Genomic DNA, 20571 nt, shown 5'->3' with positions numbered 1-20571 from the left:
GCCTAGAGGTGCATGCCTCAATACCTACAGTCAATCCAAATAGGTTCCCTTCCACCACACTGGGTAAAAGAGTCCAAGAGGTTGGATACTTTAGGGAAGCTCATCTTTCCCTCCACCAGCCTAGTAATACAGTCGGTGAAAACCACATGCCTCTTGGGCTAATCTTCCCATGCTTTATGAGAGTCCATTGCCCAGCTGTTTCCCAAATGCCATCCTCAACCAATTGCAACTGCTTTGGACCACATCAATATGACAGTAAGATTTTCCTAACGGGACAGCTGCTGGCACCGAGTATGGACCCACAGAAACCTGGGAACCACATTACTTTTTATAGACTTGCTTTCACCACAGTGACTTTATTAGAGATCCTGTATCTGACCATTATGACATTGAAAAAGTCCCAGGCACGCAAGAGGGCGAAACTCATGGTGGCAGTCCTTTTGTGATTCTTATTATTAGAATCCCATTTAGTTGAAGAAATAGATGAGCTTCAAAGGAAGATAGTTAAAGGACTGTGATACTCTAATTGCAAACCTCAGACTCTTCTGCATCATTGTGATCCAATAACGTAGTACAAACAAATTTAGCTCTGTCCTAGCTCTTCTGCTATCCTTAACCAAGTTGTGGTGAACAGTCAGGATGCAGCAAAGTTCGCCATCAGTTGCGGGATGGTACCACATACCCTATAGGTAGTGCCATGACTTCTATGGTGGTGCTGCTTGGCTGCTCCTGGTTGTGGTCCACTGGGTTTTCTGGAGATGTCCAGTCATCCCTGATTGACATACCTTCAATGGCTCTGATCTATTAGGTGAAAAGCTGACACAGTGCTCAAACACTTTCGGGAGAGCTGGGTTCCTGAAAGATCTCTCAGGCTTTCTCTGACTGCCCGATCTCAGCAACAGTCTTTTTGACCCTACCACCGTTGCAGAAGGGGCGCTTATGGGTACTGCAATTCCGGCCCTACCCTGCAATCTAGGCAGTCCTTTCGAGGGCGGGTCACGGATCACAAAAAGGATGCAGGACCCGGAGCCAGTGTGCTGCCCAGCCCCCCGTCCTCCTGACTACAAGATCACCCGGAGGGACCGCACCGCCAACCAGATGGGAGGAGACATCGCCATCATCCACAGGGACACCATCCGCATCACGACCAACACCGACGACACCCTAACCACCGCCGAACACCTGCACTTCCAGATCCACACCGACCCGAGGACCACCCTCAGAGGCACCCTGATCTACCGACCCCCGGGACCACGCACACAATTCAGCGAGGACATCGCCGACTTCATCAGCCCGCTGGCCCTCCCCTCCGCTGACTACATCCTCCTAGGGGACCTCAACTTCCACCTGGAGAACAACAGCGACCGCAACACCATCACCCTGCTCGACAACCTCGCCAACCTCGGACTCAAGCAGCTGGTGTCCACCCCCACCCACCTAGCCGGACACACACTCGACGCCGTCTTCTCATCCAGCAAAGACATCGCCTTCAGCCACGCCACAGGACTCCACTGGACGGACCACAGCTGCGTCCACTTCACCTTCAAAAGAACGACGATCCACCAGCAACAGGTTGCCCGAAGAAGCTGGAACAAGATCACAGCCGACCAGCTCACCGCTTCCCTGAGCCAGCACCCTCCTGCCAGCTCAGCGAACCCCAGCCAGGCCGCCGACAACCTCACGAAGTGGATCAGCAACTGCGCGGAGGAACTCGCCCCTCTGAGGATCCCGCCCAGCAGACCCGGCAGCAAAAAAGCCCCATGGTTCACCGACGAACTCAAGAGCTCCAAGAAGAACTGCCGAGCCCTCGAGAAAGCCTGGAGAAGGGAACCAACACCGGACAACATGACCACCCTCAAGCTTGCCACCCGGAAGCACCACCAACTGATCCGCGACACCAAGAAAACTGCATACAAGGACCGGCTGGACAACAACGCACACAACTGCAAGGAACTCTTCAACATCGTGAAAGAGCTCTCCAACCCCAACGCCGGAAACAACGACATCACCCCTTCGCAAGACCTCTGCAACTCCCTCGCCTCCTACTTCCACAACAAGATCGCGGACATACACAACAGCTTCAGCATCCAACCGACGCACGCCACGACCGCAGCAACGCCACCCACCACCACCCTCCGCGCCTGGACTCCGATCAGCACCGAAGACACCGTCCGCACTATGAACTCCGTCCACTCCGGATCTCCGACCGACCCCTGCCCTCACCACGTCTTCAACAAGGCCGACGCTGTCATCGCACCCCACCTGCGGGACATTATCAACACCTCCGTCGACACCGCCACCTTCCCTGAGAGCTGGAAGCACGCCGAACTCAGCGCTCTACTCAAGAAACCTACAGCGGACCCCACCGAACCCAAGAATTACCGCCCCATCTTGCTCCTCCCGTTCCCGGCCAAAGTCATCGAGAAGACCGTCAACAAACAGCTGGCCGCCTTCCTCTAGACGAATGGATCCCTCGACCCCTCACAGTCTGGCTTCCGAGCCAACCACAGCACCGAGACCGCCCTCATCGCTGCCACCGACGACATCCGAGCCCTGATGGACAACTGAGAAACAGCGGCCCTCAACCTCCTAGACCTCTCCGCGGCATTCGACACTGTCTGCCACCGCACCCCAGTGCAACGCCTCAGCAACGTCGGAATCCAGGAGAAGGCACTGGAATGGATCACCTCCTTCCTCGACGGAAGAACACAGAGAGTCCGCCTACCACCGTACAAGTCAGAGGCCACCGAAGTCATCTGCGGCGTCCCTCAAGGATCCTCGCTGAGTCCCACCCTCTTCAACGTCTACATGAGCCCCCTCGCGGCCATCGCACGTCAACACAGCCTCAACATAATCTCCTACGCAGACGACACCCAGCTGATCCTCTCCCTGACCAACGACCCCGCCGCCGCCAGAGCCAACCTGCACGAAGGGATGAAAGATGTAGCCGAGTGGATGACGACCAGCCGCCTGAAACTGAACTCAGACAAGACGGAGGTCCTCATCCTGGGCTCCTCGCCCTCCGCCTGGGACGACTCCTGGTGGCCCCCCGCCCTGGGCACCGCACCCAAACCGACGGACCACGCACGCAACCTGGGCTTCATTCTGGACTCCTCCCTCTCCATGACCAGACAAGTCAACGCCGTCTCCTCGTCATGCTTCAACATCCTGCGCATGCTACGGAAGATCTTCTGGTGGATCCCCACCGAGACCAGGAAGACTGTCACCCAGGCCCTCGTCACCAGCCGACTGGACTACGGCAACGCCCTCTACGCCGGAACCACCGCCAAGCTCCAGAAGAGACTCCAGCGGATCCAGAACGCCTCAGCCAGACTCATCCTCGACATCCCACGAAACAGCCACATCTCCGGACATCTGAGAGACCTGCATTGGCTCCCCGTCAACAAAAGAATCACCTTCCGTCTCCTCACCCACGCACACAAAGCCCTACACGATTAAGGCCCGAGCTACCTCAACAACCGTATCAACTTCTACGCTCCCAAACGCCACCTCCGATCAGCCAGCCACGCCCTCGCCGCCGTCCCCCGCATCCGAAGAGCGACAACAGGAGGAAGGTCCTTCTCCTACCTGGCCGCCAAGACCTGGAACTCCCTCCCGACCGACCTGCGCCTGACCCAAGACCACCTCTCCTTCAGGAAGAAGCTCAAGACCTGGCTGTTCGAGCAGTAACCCCCCCCCCCCCCAAGCGCCTTGAGACCCTACGGGTAAGTAGTGCGCTCTATAAATGTCTATGATTGATTGATTGATTGACTGTCGCAGCCTCTAAGCCTTCTTTAATATGCCCTAATTCCAGCACACTCCTCCTGATGACAGCAGGATCAGGCACCACCTCGCCAATTGTCTGCAATCACTTCTGGCAAATAGGTGCCCCAAATTGTGTGGAAGGGTATGCTCTCCCATTCGTGGAAACCAACCCCTCCACTCTTGCCACATCCCAAATGGGAGACCATTTTTTCTTGCTCCAATAGGAAGTGCTGGCTCTTCTGGTCAAAGGGGCCGTCGAGAGGGTGCCCACACCAGACGTATGGCGTGATGGTTATTCCTCCTATTTTCTAGTGCCGAAAAAAGACGTTTGCCTCCAGCCTATATTAGAACTGCTACCTCAACTACTTTCTGACGAAAGAGAAAGTCAAGATGCTCATGTTGGCTCAGGTCTTTTCTGCCCTGGATCTTGAAGACTGGTTGGTAGCATTGGACCAGCAGGACATGTATTTCCACATCTCTGTTCTGCCGGCCCACAAGTGTTATCTGTAGTTCACGGTAAGCCATGAGCATTTTCAATTCACTGTGCTTTTCTTTGACCTCACCAGAGCCCCTCAGGTGTTAATGAAGGTGATGGCAGGGGTTGCAGCACATCTGCAGATGTCGATGGTTCCAGTCCTCTCTTAGCAACAACTGGCTGCTGTAAGTGGTCTCGCCCCAGACAGGTGACACCATGCATTCGCAAGGGTTCACTGTCAATGTGCTGAAGTCACTCCTGACTCCTTCTCAGACACTCTTTCATCTGAGTCATTGTGGACAATTTCGCGCCTGTCCTCCGGAGTGGCAAATCCAGGATATTTAGGTTATGATTCTGATATTTTGGCCTCTATTCCGGATTTTGGTGAGACTGACACAGGCTGACACAGGCTGCCAGGTCTCATGGCCTCCTGTATCCTGCTAGTGACACACGTCTGATGGCATATGCAGGATTTGCAATGGGATCTGAAGTCCCAGGGGGCACTGCATCAATGAAATCTCTCCATAATCTCTCCTACCTGATCCTGATCTTTCTTTCAAGAATGAGGACGACCTTGGGCCCTTCAATTTGCCATGGCTGCAAATGATCAATGTTCCCACTTCTGAGCGTTGAAGTTTCCAAAGCTGCTCTTGCTTGGAGATCCTTTCCACCTTGAGTGGAACTCTGGCTTCTGTACACATTTTGTGCCAATACCATTTCTCGCCCGGGACCTCAAGAAGACTTGTTCCTACAAGGCCAAAGTCATTTTTGTGGCTCCCTGATTGGACATGTAGGGTATGGCATCCTGACCTCCTGAGCTACTGTCCTCCGATCAGGCTGATCCTGAGGGAGAAACTTCTGTTGCAGCAACAAGAACAAGACTGGGATCTGCAACCAAATCTGGCAAATCTCTACCTTGATGCCAGCAGTTTGAGTGGTGACAGTTGAGGGAGTTAGATCCCCCTCCTAGGTCTGTGATGTCATTCTGGCAGCCAGGCGTCCCTCCACCAAGATACTACATGCCTGCCTTTGGGATACATTTGTGGCCTAGTGCATATCATGCCAGGTGGATCCTCTTTCTGCATCATTGCCTAGACCAGATACCTTTAAGATATTACCAGAAATCTGGAAGTATACATGGGTGAGAAGCTCTCTTTGGAACCACACATTAACAAAATAATCGCCACATTTTTTTGGCTGCTACAGAATCTTAGAAAAAGTGTTCCTTTTCTCCTGCAGCCAGCAAGAAAGCTAGTGGTCCAATGTACCATGTTGAGCAGTATTGACTATGGCAGTGTCCTTTTTTGGGAGCACGAGGTTATCTTATCAAGACGTTGTATAGGATACAAATAGCAGCATCAAAACTGGTACTGAATAAATCAAAATATAACCGTACCTCAAACTCCCTAAGAGAGCTACACTAGCTCCCCGTAAAGGAGATATTGAGGAGACATTGAAGTTTGCAAGAATTTAATTGCTAAAATCAAAACATGCTATAGTATGCAGGTTAGTAGCACTGTATGATACAAATGATCGAATTCAACATATGTTTTACGACTGCTCGAATATTTGTCAATAGCACCAATATCAGGCACAAATAATTGCCTTGCTTTTTACCTTGTTTGATCTCAAAGCATTTGTTATTTGTTTGCATTTTGGTCAGTGATGAGCTCTGTATTCTTTGCACAGATCTGCATTGCTCCAGACCCATCCCTCCAGCTGATAGTGAAGAATCAGACAGAGGTCCTCCGATGCTTCACTGTCTTGGGTAAGGATTGTAAGCTTTAATGCCATTGATCTCAAGTCCCTCTTTCTAACAGGTCTGAAAGAATATTAAACAGCTAACGGCAATCTCTAAAGTCATTCGTTGGAGGCAAAATTTTGGGAGCTGGTTAAAGTTATATGTAGCACAGATCGAACCTTAGAATTTGGCTAAATTCTGTACGAGATGCTTTTATGATTACGTAATAGAAATTCAAGATGGATTAGTGTTGTGTTTAGTGTATGTATCCACATTTAGCGTGTTATGAATATGTGATAGTTCAAAACCTCATTGAAGACATTGAAATGTTAATGTGCTTAAAGTTGTCCCACTATTCCACTGTGGCTCCTCTGTCTGTGCTTGTAATTGTTTTACCTACACAGAGTTTTTCTGCCTTCAGCTATGTCGCAGGTAATATTACACACTGGTATTGTGCTTTCAGGCAATGGCTGACTGGGTTATAGTTGGAAAGTGGAGGGCCAAGGAGCGGTGCCTACAGCAATTCATACCACTGTCTATATGAGAAGAGAACTTATGCCAAGAATAAATGCTTCAATAGTCATATTCTTAATGCAGTTTTAGACCCTTCCTTTTTCACCCCTGACTCCTACATAAGTGAAGTCAATTAAGTCTCTACAGAAAGTCGTAGAAATGGGGATAGCTAAAGCCAGCTGTATAGCACTAAGGCACCACACTAGCGCTCCACCAAATGGGCAAAACTGAATTAGGAGACCACTGAAGGAAAAATCTGAACATTGGCTTATTCAAAACGTAAGCTATCCATTATAAGATGTAGTGTCTCAGGTCCTTCTTTGTGCACCCAAGAGGTGTCATTTGTGGTACATACAGGTAGTGATTCATATAGGGTTCAGCCCCCCATTCCCTCTTATGTTATCTTCATGTCGCTGAGCCAAGATCAACAGCTGTCTTGAAGTGCCATCTTCTTTGCATAGCATTTGTATAGTTAAACTTACAATTTTAGTTGCAATTTAGAACGTTTTAGACTGAATTGTACTTTTGTGATGGCAAAGAAGTGTAACTTCAGAAGTGCATTTCTGCATTTTTTGTTTGTGGGATGACAGTTTTTAGATCATTTCACAATGTAAAAAAGTTGATCTGTTGTACCTTTTTTTGCAGTCTTTTACAGAAAATAGTTACTTGCAACATGTGTACCCTGTCATGTTCTTTAATATATGGTTTAGAATATTGCAGTTTATTTTTCATTAAAGCATTGTTTTCCGTTTAAAGCATGTATTGGTTATATCTTTGATCGCATCCCTAAGCCAACAAACAATGCACCATAAGTCATGATTGCTAAATAAAGACTTTACAAATAAATTTCAAAACTGACAGTACACTAGGACACCGACTTGAAATTCCATTCCTTTTTTAAGTATTTACTGTCCTGCAGATGCTAGGAAGGAAAGTGCAAAAACCACTACAGCCCTGCATAGGCTACCAATCCTATTGTACATCAGCCATTGTTAAGAAGGGCCTGGACTTTAAGCTGTATTTTACATCCAAAGCTTGTCAATTTTCAAGTAACAAGAAAATTAAGCAGTATGCATTTAAAACTTTACTGGTCTATGGCCCGTGTCGCTGACTGCTTTTCCATTTGCTTGTAACTGAACACCCGTACATTTGTATTTTGTCCAAGATATTAAAACTGGCACAGGTTATAGAAATGGGAAGAGACTGTAAGAGTGACCTAGAAGAATGGGAAGAGAGAAAAACAGCAGAGCAAAAAAATCTAAGACAAAAAGAGACAATCAGAAAAAGACTTGCGAGATGGGGGAGAGACGGAGACAGAGGCAGGGAGAGAGATCATGTAAAGATACAGGGAGGGACGTAAAAAGATGGAGATAAAGGGACAAACCTAGAGAGACAGTAACAGAAGGACTGGAGGGAGAAACCGAGGGAGGTAGACAGGGAGAGGCAGAGCAGAAAAAGGTGTATAACATGAGATAAAAACCGGGAGAGATCTTGAAATAAGGAGAAATAGGGCAAAGGAAATGGGGGGGTGAGGAGTAAAAGATGCAAGAGTAGTCAAAGCCACAGACTGGTAGAGACTGGGAAAGAATTAGAAACAGGGAGAAATAAAGATGTGGAAGACAGAAACTGGTAGAGGGATTAGTACATGTGTCTAGTTTTGAACATGGTGTGGGCAGGCTAGGTGAGTCAATGGATTTCCATCAGTATTGTGTGTTCGTGGGGTGATATAATATTTCTTCAGGCCCTAGATGTGCTGCGGCGTGTTGAAGTCCATTTATGGGGGCACCAGTGTGGAACTGGAGGCTATGGAGCACTAAATAAAAAAAACTCATACTGGGGGAAGATCACCATTAGATAAGAAGTGGAATCACTTATGCTTTATCTCGTGATATCATAGATTGCTTATATCTGCCTAATAAATGTGCTCAGACTTCAGCTAGGCATATGAGTGGTTTCTTCTTTGACACTCCACGTTTTTAACTAATAAATTGAAAGGATTAAGGTTCAGGATCGGGCCCTGTGAGTCTCAATAACCTGCTGCCCTATATCAATAAAGCAAACCTCAGTAAAAAATAAAAAGTCAAAACCATGAAGGTTTCTTCAGATTTTTAGAATGATTACAGAAGACAGTAAGTAGTTAGTCAAATTCAAATCATCATCAATAATGCATCAAATAATGTAAATTGCAAAAGATATCAACATAGGGTCACCAAAGCAAATATGTAGTCAGTCAAGACACGGAATTCATATGAGGAGGTAAGAAAACCCAAGTTTCTGCCAAGCTTGTGATAGCGCCTTGGGAAAAGGGTTGTTTGGCCTGGTCAGATTTGATTTGATATTATTGGATGATGCACCTGCGGTATATGTCAGAATGGGCGATAAGAGAAAGCAAGAAAACATCGTTGTATAAGGACCAAGCCTTAGCCATTGTGGCATCTGCCTTAGTTGGAACGGAAGCAAATGCATTTAAAGCCTTCTCTCGACCCCCAACCCTCTCTCCCCCTCGCCCCCACCCCTTTGAAAAACGTTCTTTAAATTTAGGATAAAACCACAGTCCTAAGCAAGCAGGCTCACCAACTTTCTGTCAGATGACACTCCTCTCTCTCTCCCCGTACCTAATGTAAAGGTCAGGTTTTTTCGGAAGAGGGAAGCTTGGGAGTGCAGAAACTTGAGTGACCTTTGAAGCAATGCACTATTATACCCTCTACGAACAGTGCAATTTCAACAGCTTCAATACCTTCAGCGGTGATACTGGGCTCTACATCACCCGCCCCTCCCAATTCAATAGAAACCTCCAGTCTTCTAGCACTTCTTGAAAAGCTGTTTTGTAACTTCAGAGGCTCAAAGGGCCTAATATCCAGGCTACATTAGATGATCTAAAATAGCAAGGTAATGGGGAAATTTGCTTTTCAACATAGCTGGGACTCTGACACACGAACAGTAGGTACTTGCAAACAATGGAAAAAGCTATTGCAGGAGATTGCAAAGAGGTACTGTAGCATTCCACAAAACGATTTGGCCTATAAACAAATATACTAGCAATACTTTAGCCCCCATGCACCATACATACCAGCCTCTATCTCCGAATCACGTGCTGGTTTTGCTATCAGGACAAGGCATATATATTGAGATATGATGGTCCTATGTAGTGATCCAATCCTTCTGGAAATAAACTAGGGCATTTGAAGTGAACTCTAGCGTACCCTATTCCATTTGACCCTGGAGTAACGCTGCTGGCCAAATAAGGAATGACTGCAGTAGACTGGGCTTTAGTAAGACGCATGATGGGCTGTCAAACAGCTTGCTTGTTGCCCTATCCTTGAAAAAAGGGTCTCAGTAAGCTGTGGCACACTCTTGCTATTGGGCAGATGACCCACACAATAACCGTCTTAAAAGAGATTCACAGGACATGCCAGTCTCTGACTATCTCTCCAGGTTAGACTCCAGACTAGACTCTTAATCCACTTTAATAGAACATTTCTGGGCTTAAGGCTAAAGTCTTGGACTCTGATTGGTTGGAATATATTGAACAATAAGATTTTTGTCATTATTCAACTCTAATGCAATTCCTTCTGAATGCAGTAGGGCAAGGGGGTCTTATGATCTGGCCCAAAATAAAGTTAAATCTACGTATTGAGTCACTAAGCTTTTACTTCTCCGCCATTTCGGGACACAAAATTGTACGCCATAGGCATCCAATCTGTATTTTTTCAATGTTTACCTTAGGCCAAGGCCCATGAACATAGAATCCCCATCCCTAAACATTTTGCACCATTACTTTAATATTTAAACTAGGCATGTGATAGTTATTGGCGAAGATCTGAACATAACTTTTGAGCCTATATATGGCTTTGAAGATGAGTTGGGGGTAAACCATCCCTTCGTACCAAATCCTATGATCCCTGTACAGTGACCACCACGCAAGTTGCCCTCTTCACAATTTCAAAGGGCATGTGGGCGTATAATGGCAGGTCTAATTCTGAAAAAACAAGGCCTGCCTACCTTCAAGAGAGGCTAATTCAGAACAAAAATTGATTACTTTTATATTGGGCTGACTGTGGAATAAAATGGTAGACTTCAGACTACATGACTGGGAAGATAGTGACCACTACCCATTACATCTAAAGCTTTCAGGATCCCTGATTAAAGACTGATTCACCCTCAAAGTTCCAACCATAGCGCCAATATTGTGTAATGATCGCTGGTCTATTAAATGGCTGTTGAATTTGGGAAATATAAATCATTCTTCACGGTCTTGGCTCCCTCTGTTCATCTCCCATCCATTGATATCCCCATAGTTGACATGCACAATAAACTGGCTGTTTAAAAACAATAAAAAATGATTTCAACTAAAACTCCTTTGAGGAAACCACTTCCATCTCGGTTGAATAGGACTCACACCAATCCTTGGTACACAAGGGATTGGAGTAGGGCTTAAAAGGTTCCAGTAAGACACTGAAAACTAAAGCTCATGTTGGTTCGCCTAGCCAGAGCCCAGTATAAGAAAGTATTAATGTTAGCCCAACATAATTGTGATGATTCCGACTGGAGCGACTTAGTGGAGGCAGCAAGCTGGGGTGACAACAGGACCTTCTGGAAAATAGTAGTTCAAAGGAGTATACACTCTGAATCACAGAGTGAAAGCTACCTGAATCCTGGTGGTTGGGAGGAACATTTCATGAAAATGGCTCTGCTGACTAAAGTGCACCCTCCAACTCCCTATTACAATGTATCCCATTTCGCAGAAATATGCGAAACACCTTTCAGTATATAAACATACTCTACTACTTTACTCTCCAGGAGACAAAGACAGCCATAGTAGCTGTCAAAGTAAGTAAGGCCCCTGGCCTAATAAAATTCCAGCAGATTTATTGTGTTATGATATAACAGTTTGTGTCCCATATGTTAATCGATTGTGCAACTTCATAGTTTTAAAAGCACCGATTCCCGACACCTGGAAAGGTGCGGCTATAATTCCCATCTACATTAAGGGATACTGTATGAACCCAGGCAACTATAGAGTGATAAGCCTCTTTGAGACCCTACAGAAGGTGTTTGCAGGGTAGATTTTAAATACACTTACAGATTTTATTGATGCCATGGAGATCTTAGCTCAGTATCCGGGAGAGTTTAGACCTAAAGTAAGCACCAAAGACCAAGTCCAGAGGCTCATCCGTGTTGTCTGGAAATACACTAAGCTGAGGGATGGGCATCTCACCTGTATATTGCCTTGGTAGACCTCAGGGCCGCCTTCGTCCTAGTCCACAGGGTATTGCTGTGGGCATTGCTTAGGAGTATGGGGATCCCTGATGGCCTACTCGTTTAACTAATAATACTACATACACCAGGACAATTATGCCCAAATCTGATGGGGTCCACAGGGGCAGCTGACAGACTGTATTTCTATACTCAGAAGGGTGAGATAGGTGTGTGTGTTAGCTCCCACACTCCTTTTCCTCTACATAAACGATTTTATAAGGGCCCTACTTGAAGGCAACATTGATGGTCCTAAACTAGAAGTGGTTTGGGTCCTTGCAATTTTATTTGCAGATGATTCTCTTTAAATTTCAGACTCCCTTAGGCCTGCAACTACTTTAAATAAATAAATAATTTCAGTGATTTTTGTAGAAATAGGAGCTTGGCGATGAATGCTTCTAAGACAAACTTTATGATAATTAGGTCCCTTAAATCTTTTAGAGGAGTTGGATCTCTGGAACATAGGAAATTGGAGTGCGTTTTCAGATTTGAGTATTTGGGCATCAGGATATATTAGCAAGAGATCGTGGTTGCCTCATATTGCAAAGCGTAGGGCAGTGCTCCAGTACCAAGCCATGGTTATTTATAACAATTACTTGGCAGCATCCTCAAGAACTCTGCTCCCTTCCATTGACTTGTACCATCTAAAGGCTCAGTCTGCGGCCTTATTTGGTGCTGAAATAGGTTCCTGTGCAAACACGGACTCTCTTACAATGAGTGAGAACAAGTTTGTTCGCTCACTCCCCCACCTCTAAATACCCCCTTTGTTCCTATTATATTCATTGATGTAGCAGTCAAAAGAGTGAAAAATATTGCTGTGTTCTATACTGGGTGAGAATCTGGACTGTAGAGGAGCTTATGCCATATAGAAAGGTTTTTGGCTGAATTGTTGATCTTAGATAAGATTATTAATTTTCCTTGGTTCAGGCACGTCCATTTGTGGTTTCTAAGGCTGAGTCTTGGGAGCTTTTGGTCTGATCTGGGTGTTTTAAATCCATCTTCAAAAAAGCCATTGAAATCTCTCTATTGGGACTATATCATAGCTAATCTCCACAGATGCTCTACTCTGGGAAGATTTTCAGCTAGTACTTGACATACAAAGATAGCCCTTATGTTGAAGATCTTCTGGTCATCCTTCGACCCCCAACTAGCTAAGTCCCTGTACCTAAAGTCCTGATATGGCAAGCTTGAAATACATCTCTATGGAAAGCGGGCAGAGCCACTGAACATATCTGCCCAGTGTGCCAGCCGTCCACTAAATAATATATCCGCTACGTCCCGTTTTTTTGCCCTGCTTATGCAAAGCCAAGAATAAAATGGATTTGTCCACTATGTTACCATCTAGGCTTTAGGGGATACCACAAAGCATTAAGGGAGATACATCAACCTATACTGTGATTATCATGAGTTAATATTTATTGCCTGTACGGTTATTGAGGGAACAAAAAGATCTAGTTTTAATGTCCTAATGAGTCTTATTAATACTTGACTCTGTGCCTCCTGAGAAAGTATACCTTCAAGTAGTAGTTTTTAATGAGTGCAGTAGACCTTGGAATAGTATAATGAAGCTTTTTTTATTTGTACAAGGCAGCTATTTTCATTTGCTTGTTTATCAGTGCACTTACCTCTAAATAGTTTTACACCCTCTATTAAGCACAATTGAATAAAACAAAATGCAGAGCATTTTAAACATGTATCTTATCCACGTCACGACTGATATAATCCAATTTCTAAACTTTTTCCTCGTCTAGTATAATTTAAACAATGTTACTTGCCCTCCGTTGATACCGCAGTGCGACTATTATCTTTTAGCTACTTTTAGCACTTCTATCTTGTGTTTTATACTGCAATGTATTACCTTTAGGATAGTCAAATGGTCAAAGTATTTTTATTATGATTTGTGACTCAGAGATCCACATAAAATACACACTGAATTGTTTAAAAGGCAATTCACATCATTAAAAAAATAAAGGGTAATGAAATCTACAAAAAACTTTTCAGTATTTAAACATACTTTACTTTGATACAAATTCCCCCTGCAAGTAAAGTACAAAAGCGCTACTAAGTTTTAGTCCGTCTTTGCAAAAACAATTCCTAGATAATAGAAAAAACTGTTCAGGCATAATAAATGCATCAAATAAATGGTGCCAAAACATTTCACAGTACAGTACTTCTGGGTTCAGCTTCATAAGACCGTACCAATACTGTAATCTAATTATACTGTGTAAAATCTTAGGACCTGAGCATGCTTTACTCCACAAATGTGGAGCTGTAAGTTGTTACTATAAAGTTTCAACATACAAACCTATCCAGAAAATATTATATTGAATTGTTGAAAAAATGTAAAAATCTTTGAAAAGAGATTTCCGGGCTTCCGCTACCGAGATGATATCATACTTTAAAAACATTGGTCTTAGCAGCTGGCATCACAATGGATGTAAGAGTGGATAACCGAATAATGATTCAGGTCTTGAACAAAGTTCCCACAAAGATCACAAAGCCTCTCATCTCAAGATAATCCTTACAAGGCTCCAGTGATCATTCTTAGCTGAAGCAAATTTAACCTTAGTAACAAAATAATTCTACGCACACCATGAGGAAGGTTCCGTAGAACATATGGCTGAGGTTTATTTTTTTACAAATGCTACTTTTCGCTACTATTTCATTCTGAGCATGCGGAGTACATAATATATTATCCCTTTTCCAACTAACGTAATACATTGATATTTTAATCAGATTTGTTCAAAATAAGCTTTGGAAGAGATGCCACCCCACTCTGAGCAATTTCAAATATGTCCATAACTTTCATATAATTTTAAAAGACCGCACTACTTCCCTTCATGCGATACGAAATGTCATGTTTTAATGCAGACCGGATGGTATACTCGAGTAACTATTCAATAAGTTATTGCCCCACCTTAAAACAGCTGCCCTGTCAAACACATTTGTGGAAAGAAGCCCAAATTCAAGCCGAACTGCCAATGGCACTGCAGGAAGATTCAAATTACAAATTTGGTATCAGATGTGCCCTTCAGCCTTCTCAAAGAAGGACCAATACCACTCTTCCATTACTTTACAGGCGTAACTCAACGAAGGCCAGATTTTTATCTTGTGTACCCCCCAAACATATGCTAAACGCCTTTGCTTACAGCACTTGTTTAGGCAGTTACTAGAAAACATTCTACCTAGATATGGGTACAACTTCACAACTTCCAGTTTATCATTCCCCAAAGACAAGTACACATCCGACCTGTCCCTGCAGCCTCGAGACTTAAAAACCTTAACTTTGCTCTTCAAGATGTTTATTTTAAAAAAATGCTCATCAGCTTACTATCCCAGCTCTGAAAGACGCCTCTGTAGATCTATATGGGGAAGTCTAACAGAACAACATCATCACCGTAAAGAAGACAACCAACACTCATTGTTCACAATTTAGGAGGATCCCTCTTACAAAGTCCCACTCGTCTTAAGTCTTGGATGTAAAGGAAAAAGAGAAGGGGCACAAGTAGGCAACCTGCTTTAAGCCATTTTGTGTCAACTTCACTAGACAGACCCTGGTACCCTCCCATCAGTACCTGTGTCCAAGATGATAAGTGCACAGCAACAGTTAATTTAACCAGTGCAGCCAGTTTCCTCCTCAGCGCCCCATGGTTAACCCTGTCGAACACTGTAGAGAAGTCGATAAAAACAGAATACAAGGCCATACCCTTACCCTTTTCAATTAGTGTTTGGAGGGCCGTAATATTATCTAGAGTAACGCAGTGTTTACGAAAACCAGCCGGCACCACAGGAACGAGATTATTACCAAATACCCAATTCTGAAGGTAAAGAAGAATACTCTTAGCGAATAGTTTCAGCTCATACATAAGCCTTTTGTTTGATACGAGATATCGGAAATTAATCCGGACCCATTGCCCCAGAGTACCTTGCGCCCTTAATTAAACTATCTCCCAACATGGAGAACCATATACGTTCGATAAGGGAGACTCACCATTCAACTCCAACAAAAAAACGCAGCTGGAATTAGTTACGTATAGCTGTGAGATATATCTGGTCCACTTTGTGTCGGATATGGGCATGACCTCAGTCTTAATTCAGAAAAGGAGTTTGACTGCGCACAAGCTGTTGGTTATAGTGGATTTGAAGATTGTCGCGTGCTACGGAGGTTTCACTCTCTAGACCAACCACAGAGTATCCCACTCAATATGACCATTCGTGCGTCCTCTAACCTATGGGGGCGACCCTCTGGGTGCAGCAGTATTGATCGCATGTGCGATTTTTAAAGTTCAAAATTATGTATTCAAATTTTGAAACAAGAAGGTTGAATGTTGAATATCAATTTTTATTCATGAAAAAATATCCTTGCGTTTAAATAAAGTTTGAATCATCTTCTGATAACTATCAGATTATTTTTCTTTATCCCCAATGCATTTCGGGCACATAAAGGCCCTTAGTCAGGGGAAATCTAAATAGAAACGAAAACAATAAACTAAAATGAGGGACCACGTCCTGAATAATACAACTAATTCTTAATGATACTGGCACAGTATTTACGTGTGCTTCAAAGTTCCAGAAAACGTGCAACGTGCCATACACATAGTTTGTGTATTTGAACTTGCCATTAATCACGTCTTAAAGCTCTGTCCTATGCGGACGACACTCAACTGGTGGTCTCCCTTACCCAGGCACAGGATTGAGCTGCCGTCAATTGTGTATCCTGCCTTCAAGAACTGGCTCTGTGAATGGCAAGTAATTGCCTGAAATCGAATGGCAGCAAGTCAGAGGTGCTGGTGATAGGGAGGGCTTTATCAGTGTGGTCGTCTGCATGGTGGCCCCAGACTTTGGGTCCTACCACCACGCCTTGTGAATAAGCCAAGAACCTCGGGGTATGGGTGGATAACAAGATTTTCTTTGACTACCATACCAGGCGGGTGGCAGGCGCCTGTTTTGGAATTTTATGGAGTCTACGGAAAACTCTAGATGCTTTACCCACTGCATCGAGGAAGACTATGGTGCATACTTTAGTGACCTCACGCCTGAATTATGGCAACCTTTTGTACCTGTGTGCAACTGCTAAATGTATGCAGAGACTGCGGTGTATCCAGAATGCAGCCGCAAGATTAGTTCTCATGCTTCCAAAGAGAGCCTCTGCTAAAAGAGCTCTGGCCTCCCAAAATTGGCTTACAATTAGGGAGAGAGTACAGTTTAAGGCCCTGTGTGTTAGTCACCGGATTATACAAAGGAAGGGGCCCTCGTACTTGCATGATCTATTCATTCCTTACGCACCGACCAGACATTTAAGATCTAGTGGGACAGGAAAGGTGTGTGTGTGCCCATCATCAAGAGAGCTAGGATGGGTGGCCGCTCCTTCCGCTATCTGGCTGCGCAGTTATGGAACACACTTTCTCAGAGTCTCCGGCTGGAGGGAAGGAGTCTATTTTTCGGGAAGGACTGAAGACCCATTTGTTCCCGGCCATATCATTTTAGTTCTAGGTGCCCTGTTGTTGCTGAGTTAGCTGGTACCTTAGCGCGGGGACACACTGGCCCAGTGTAACCAGGCGCTTTACAAATGTGTTTATTATTATTATTAAATTAAAGATCTATACGTGCCGTAACTGGGTGAGCGGTAGTGAGAAATCAAAATTTGTGGAAAAAACGTGTGTATCATAGCAACAAGTGTAACTGTGAATGTGAACCGTGGTTTAAAAACATAGACGCCAGTGAGAATTAATAAACGACTACACCTTTGGTTGTGAGTCCGGGTCTACAGTTCCTTAAAAAAAGTCAAGCTCTTTAGAGAGTGTGAAACGACAGTGCACAAGTTATCAGTGAGCTTAGAATTGTGGGTGAACCAACAGTTGTTCCATGCAGGTAAACAAAGATAGCGTTTGACTCATTTCAAAAATTCACCTCTTGAACACCAGATTCTTACCTTCCGGTGGGTTAAAAATGGTCAAGCTGTATAAAAAGTACAGAACGACAGTGCACGAGTTATCAGTGAGCATAGCATTTTGGTTGAACGAACAATTACGCCATGCAGATAAGTGGAGATAGCGTTTGACTCATAATTTACAAAAATACACCGCTTGAGCATTTCATGGAAAGTGAGGGAGGACTTGCGGTAACGTGGAAGCACTGAACCACTCGCGGGTGTCAAAGGAACATGGGGACCATGTTGTGGTGGGTTAGTGTAACAAGTGAATGCCCGTGAATTACTTATGGAAGATAAAGTCAATGACGAACAAGGCTGGCAAAAGAAGGGGGGAAACAATGAGAGATAGGAGAGGTAGACACTGAAAATCAAGTGTGATTGAGGGAAGACAGTGAATGCCAAAATGGCATGTTCATGGTTCAATTAGAATGGTCAAGATAACAAGCAAATTCTATTTAAACTTTATTTAAACACAAGGATATTTTGTATATGAATAAAAATTGATATTCAACATTCAACCTTCTTGTTTCAAAATTTGGATACATAATTTTGAACTTTAAAAATCGCACACGCGATCAATACCGCTGCGCCCAGAGGGTCCCCCTCTAAGGTTAGAGGACGCACGAATGCTCAGTCTTAGACAATCACTGTGTTCAGCTATTAAGGAACAGTATTTGCTTGAATCAATAACAAGCGGAACTTCTCTCAACTTAATGTATTTCAGGTCCTTCTTCTTTCAGACATCTTCAACCTTGTTCTCACCCGCTTCAACTGGTTCAGTTCCCTTTGCCTCACTAGTGACAGCAGCTTAAAATGTTCCCTTACTAGTGAATTGAAATAACAATTTACCTTTTCGATCACCTAGGGAGTAACCAGCAAGGGTTTAACACTGGTAATTCTTTTCTTACTCCCACATGATTGAAAGAGGGTCAGCTGTTTTTCAAACTAGCAAAAGGGTTCTCGGATGAGGGGCCTAAACTCAGTTTTAACATGACCGGCCAAATTCAGCATGCTATTTGACCAAAATGTACAACTGTTTGTTCTATTGTAAACAATTGTGTTATTTCTGTAATTCAAGGACTCAAGCGCCTTAAGCTGTAAATCAATGACCACTGTAAGAATGCTGTAATCACGTGAATCCCCCCTCAATATCTCGAATAGGGAACAAACACCAAACATTTGGTAAAATACCAACATATAATCAATTAATGATTGCCCTCAAGAGGAGTTAAAAGTGAAGGAGACTGGAGAATCCTCAGAGAACCTGCCATTTAACACAATGAGGTCACTGGATCTCAACTAATACAGAAAGCGTAGACCTCGCCTACTTGATCTGATATTATCAGGTAAATTTGCCTCGGGGATATTCCACACCTCACCCAACTCCGAACAGTCAGGGAGGTGCAATTTTAGATTTTAGCATTGAAATCTTCCACCATGAATATCAATATACAGTCTTCTGAAATTCTAATGTAATGTACAAAAGAGAATATAGACTCCACTAAAGAGTCAAAAGGCCTCCCAAGATGTGTGTAAACATTTACCAAAAGAAAAGATGTATATGATCCTCCTATTGCATTACCCAGAGCTAACTTTACACAAATGCAAAGATTAGAAAGGTGGACAAATATCATAGGTTTCCCATTTATAATCTGCCTGAGAAATTAGCGATACCTCCACTGGCGTGGCCTATGGGCGTAGGTGTAGCTGCACTATAAAATATGACATAATTCTCGTATTGAGCAGAGCATATTCAAGTTTTTATAGGCAAATTATCAATAGACAGAAATGCATAAAAAAGTTTACCTTGGAATTAGAGTGTCCCAGGCCTGCCATGTTCCAGGGAAGGATTTTACCCAGAGGGCTACCTCTGCAACATTGCCAATCTTATGTTTTTTTTTTTTTTTACCTATTCAATCCTCCTGCTACCCAATTCTAGGGAGCTAGCTCATCTCCCTTTCAGGATTCCCGAACCCTCTGATCCTCATCTCCCATAATATTTATCACTCTCCTCACCATGTCTCTGCCACTTGAAATTGTGATTTCCTCCCGATTTGCAGCTCCCCTATTATTGTATGAATCTGGAGTGGGTTTATGAGGGTCTAGTCTGTGACTGTGTAGCTTAAAGTGTGTGGTCACTTCAAGCAGGAAAACATCAACTCCTTTTTTCTGGAAATGGTCCACATTTACCAAGGATAACATTGCAACTATTCTTGAGCCAAATTTGACCCTGGATCTAGTGAGTTGCGCTAGGGGATCTAAAAACACCTGATCTATGTCATTACTTGATACCAGGCACAGGGCCTCTATTTCTATAATAAGCTGCAAAATAAAGCTTTTATTCAGTGGGCCCAATTCTCTGATCAAGGAGATACATTTCCAAGTATTCGAAAATTGTGAAAACCAAATTCTTCGACTGGATTATTATTTTCCCTTGTCCCAACCTTTGTATTAAGCGACTAAGTGCTATTGGAAAAAACAGAAGAGACTTCTCGTTAAGAGCCCTCATGAATTTGGGGGCAATACGTAAAGAAGAAAAAGAAAAATGATCCCACAGGAGACTAGAGGTGATCTTTTAGGGACCTACGAGGCCTCATAGGAACTCCACAACCTTCATTGGTACTCCCCAATTCAGCATTCTCATCCAGATCATCCTTCACTATACCCATGTTTAAGCCACCCCAGTTATTATGGAAGTTGCCTCCAGGTCAGTGAACCCCTTCTCCTGCCGATGGCAACCTAAAGTTGATACTACTGATGTATAAGGTAAAGAGGGCATACTGATTGCTTTTAGGGACTCAAGCTCCTGATCTAAATGGGGGACGACATTCATTGGGCCTTTAACACTTTGAGGCTGATTAATGGAGGCTCACTCTTCCAAAATATTTG

General features: G+C 44.1%; 1 protein-coding gene across 5 annotated transcripts in view; it reads left to right on the top strand.

Moving 5' to 3' along the window:
* The window catches only part of MROH1 (maestro heat like repeat family member 1), a 2054050-nt gene that overhangs the window by 566034 nt on the left and 1467445 nt on the right, over positions 1-20571 (top strand). For all 5 annotated transcript variants that reach the window (XM_078686516.1, XM_078686513.1, XM_078686514.1 and 2 more), the window contains one exon: positions 5930-6008. In XM_078686516.1, the coding sequence (XP_078542642.1) occupies positions 5930-6008 (79 nt within the window). The remainder of the gene's footprint in view (positions 1-5929; positions 6009-20571) is intronic.

This window comes from Lissotriton helveticus, chromosome 4_1 (genome assembly GCF_964261635.1).
Source record: "Lissotriton helveticus chromosome 4_1, aLisHel1.1, whole genome shotgun sequence".
NCBI classification, from domain to species: domain Eukaryota; kingdom Metazoa; phylum Chordata; class Amphibia; order Caudata; family Salamandridae; genus Lissotriton; species Lissotriton helveticus.
This window is presented reverse-complemented; position numbering and strand designations above follow the sequence as displayed.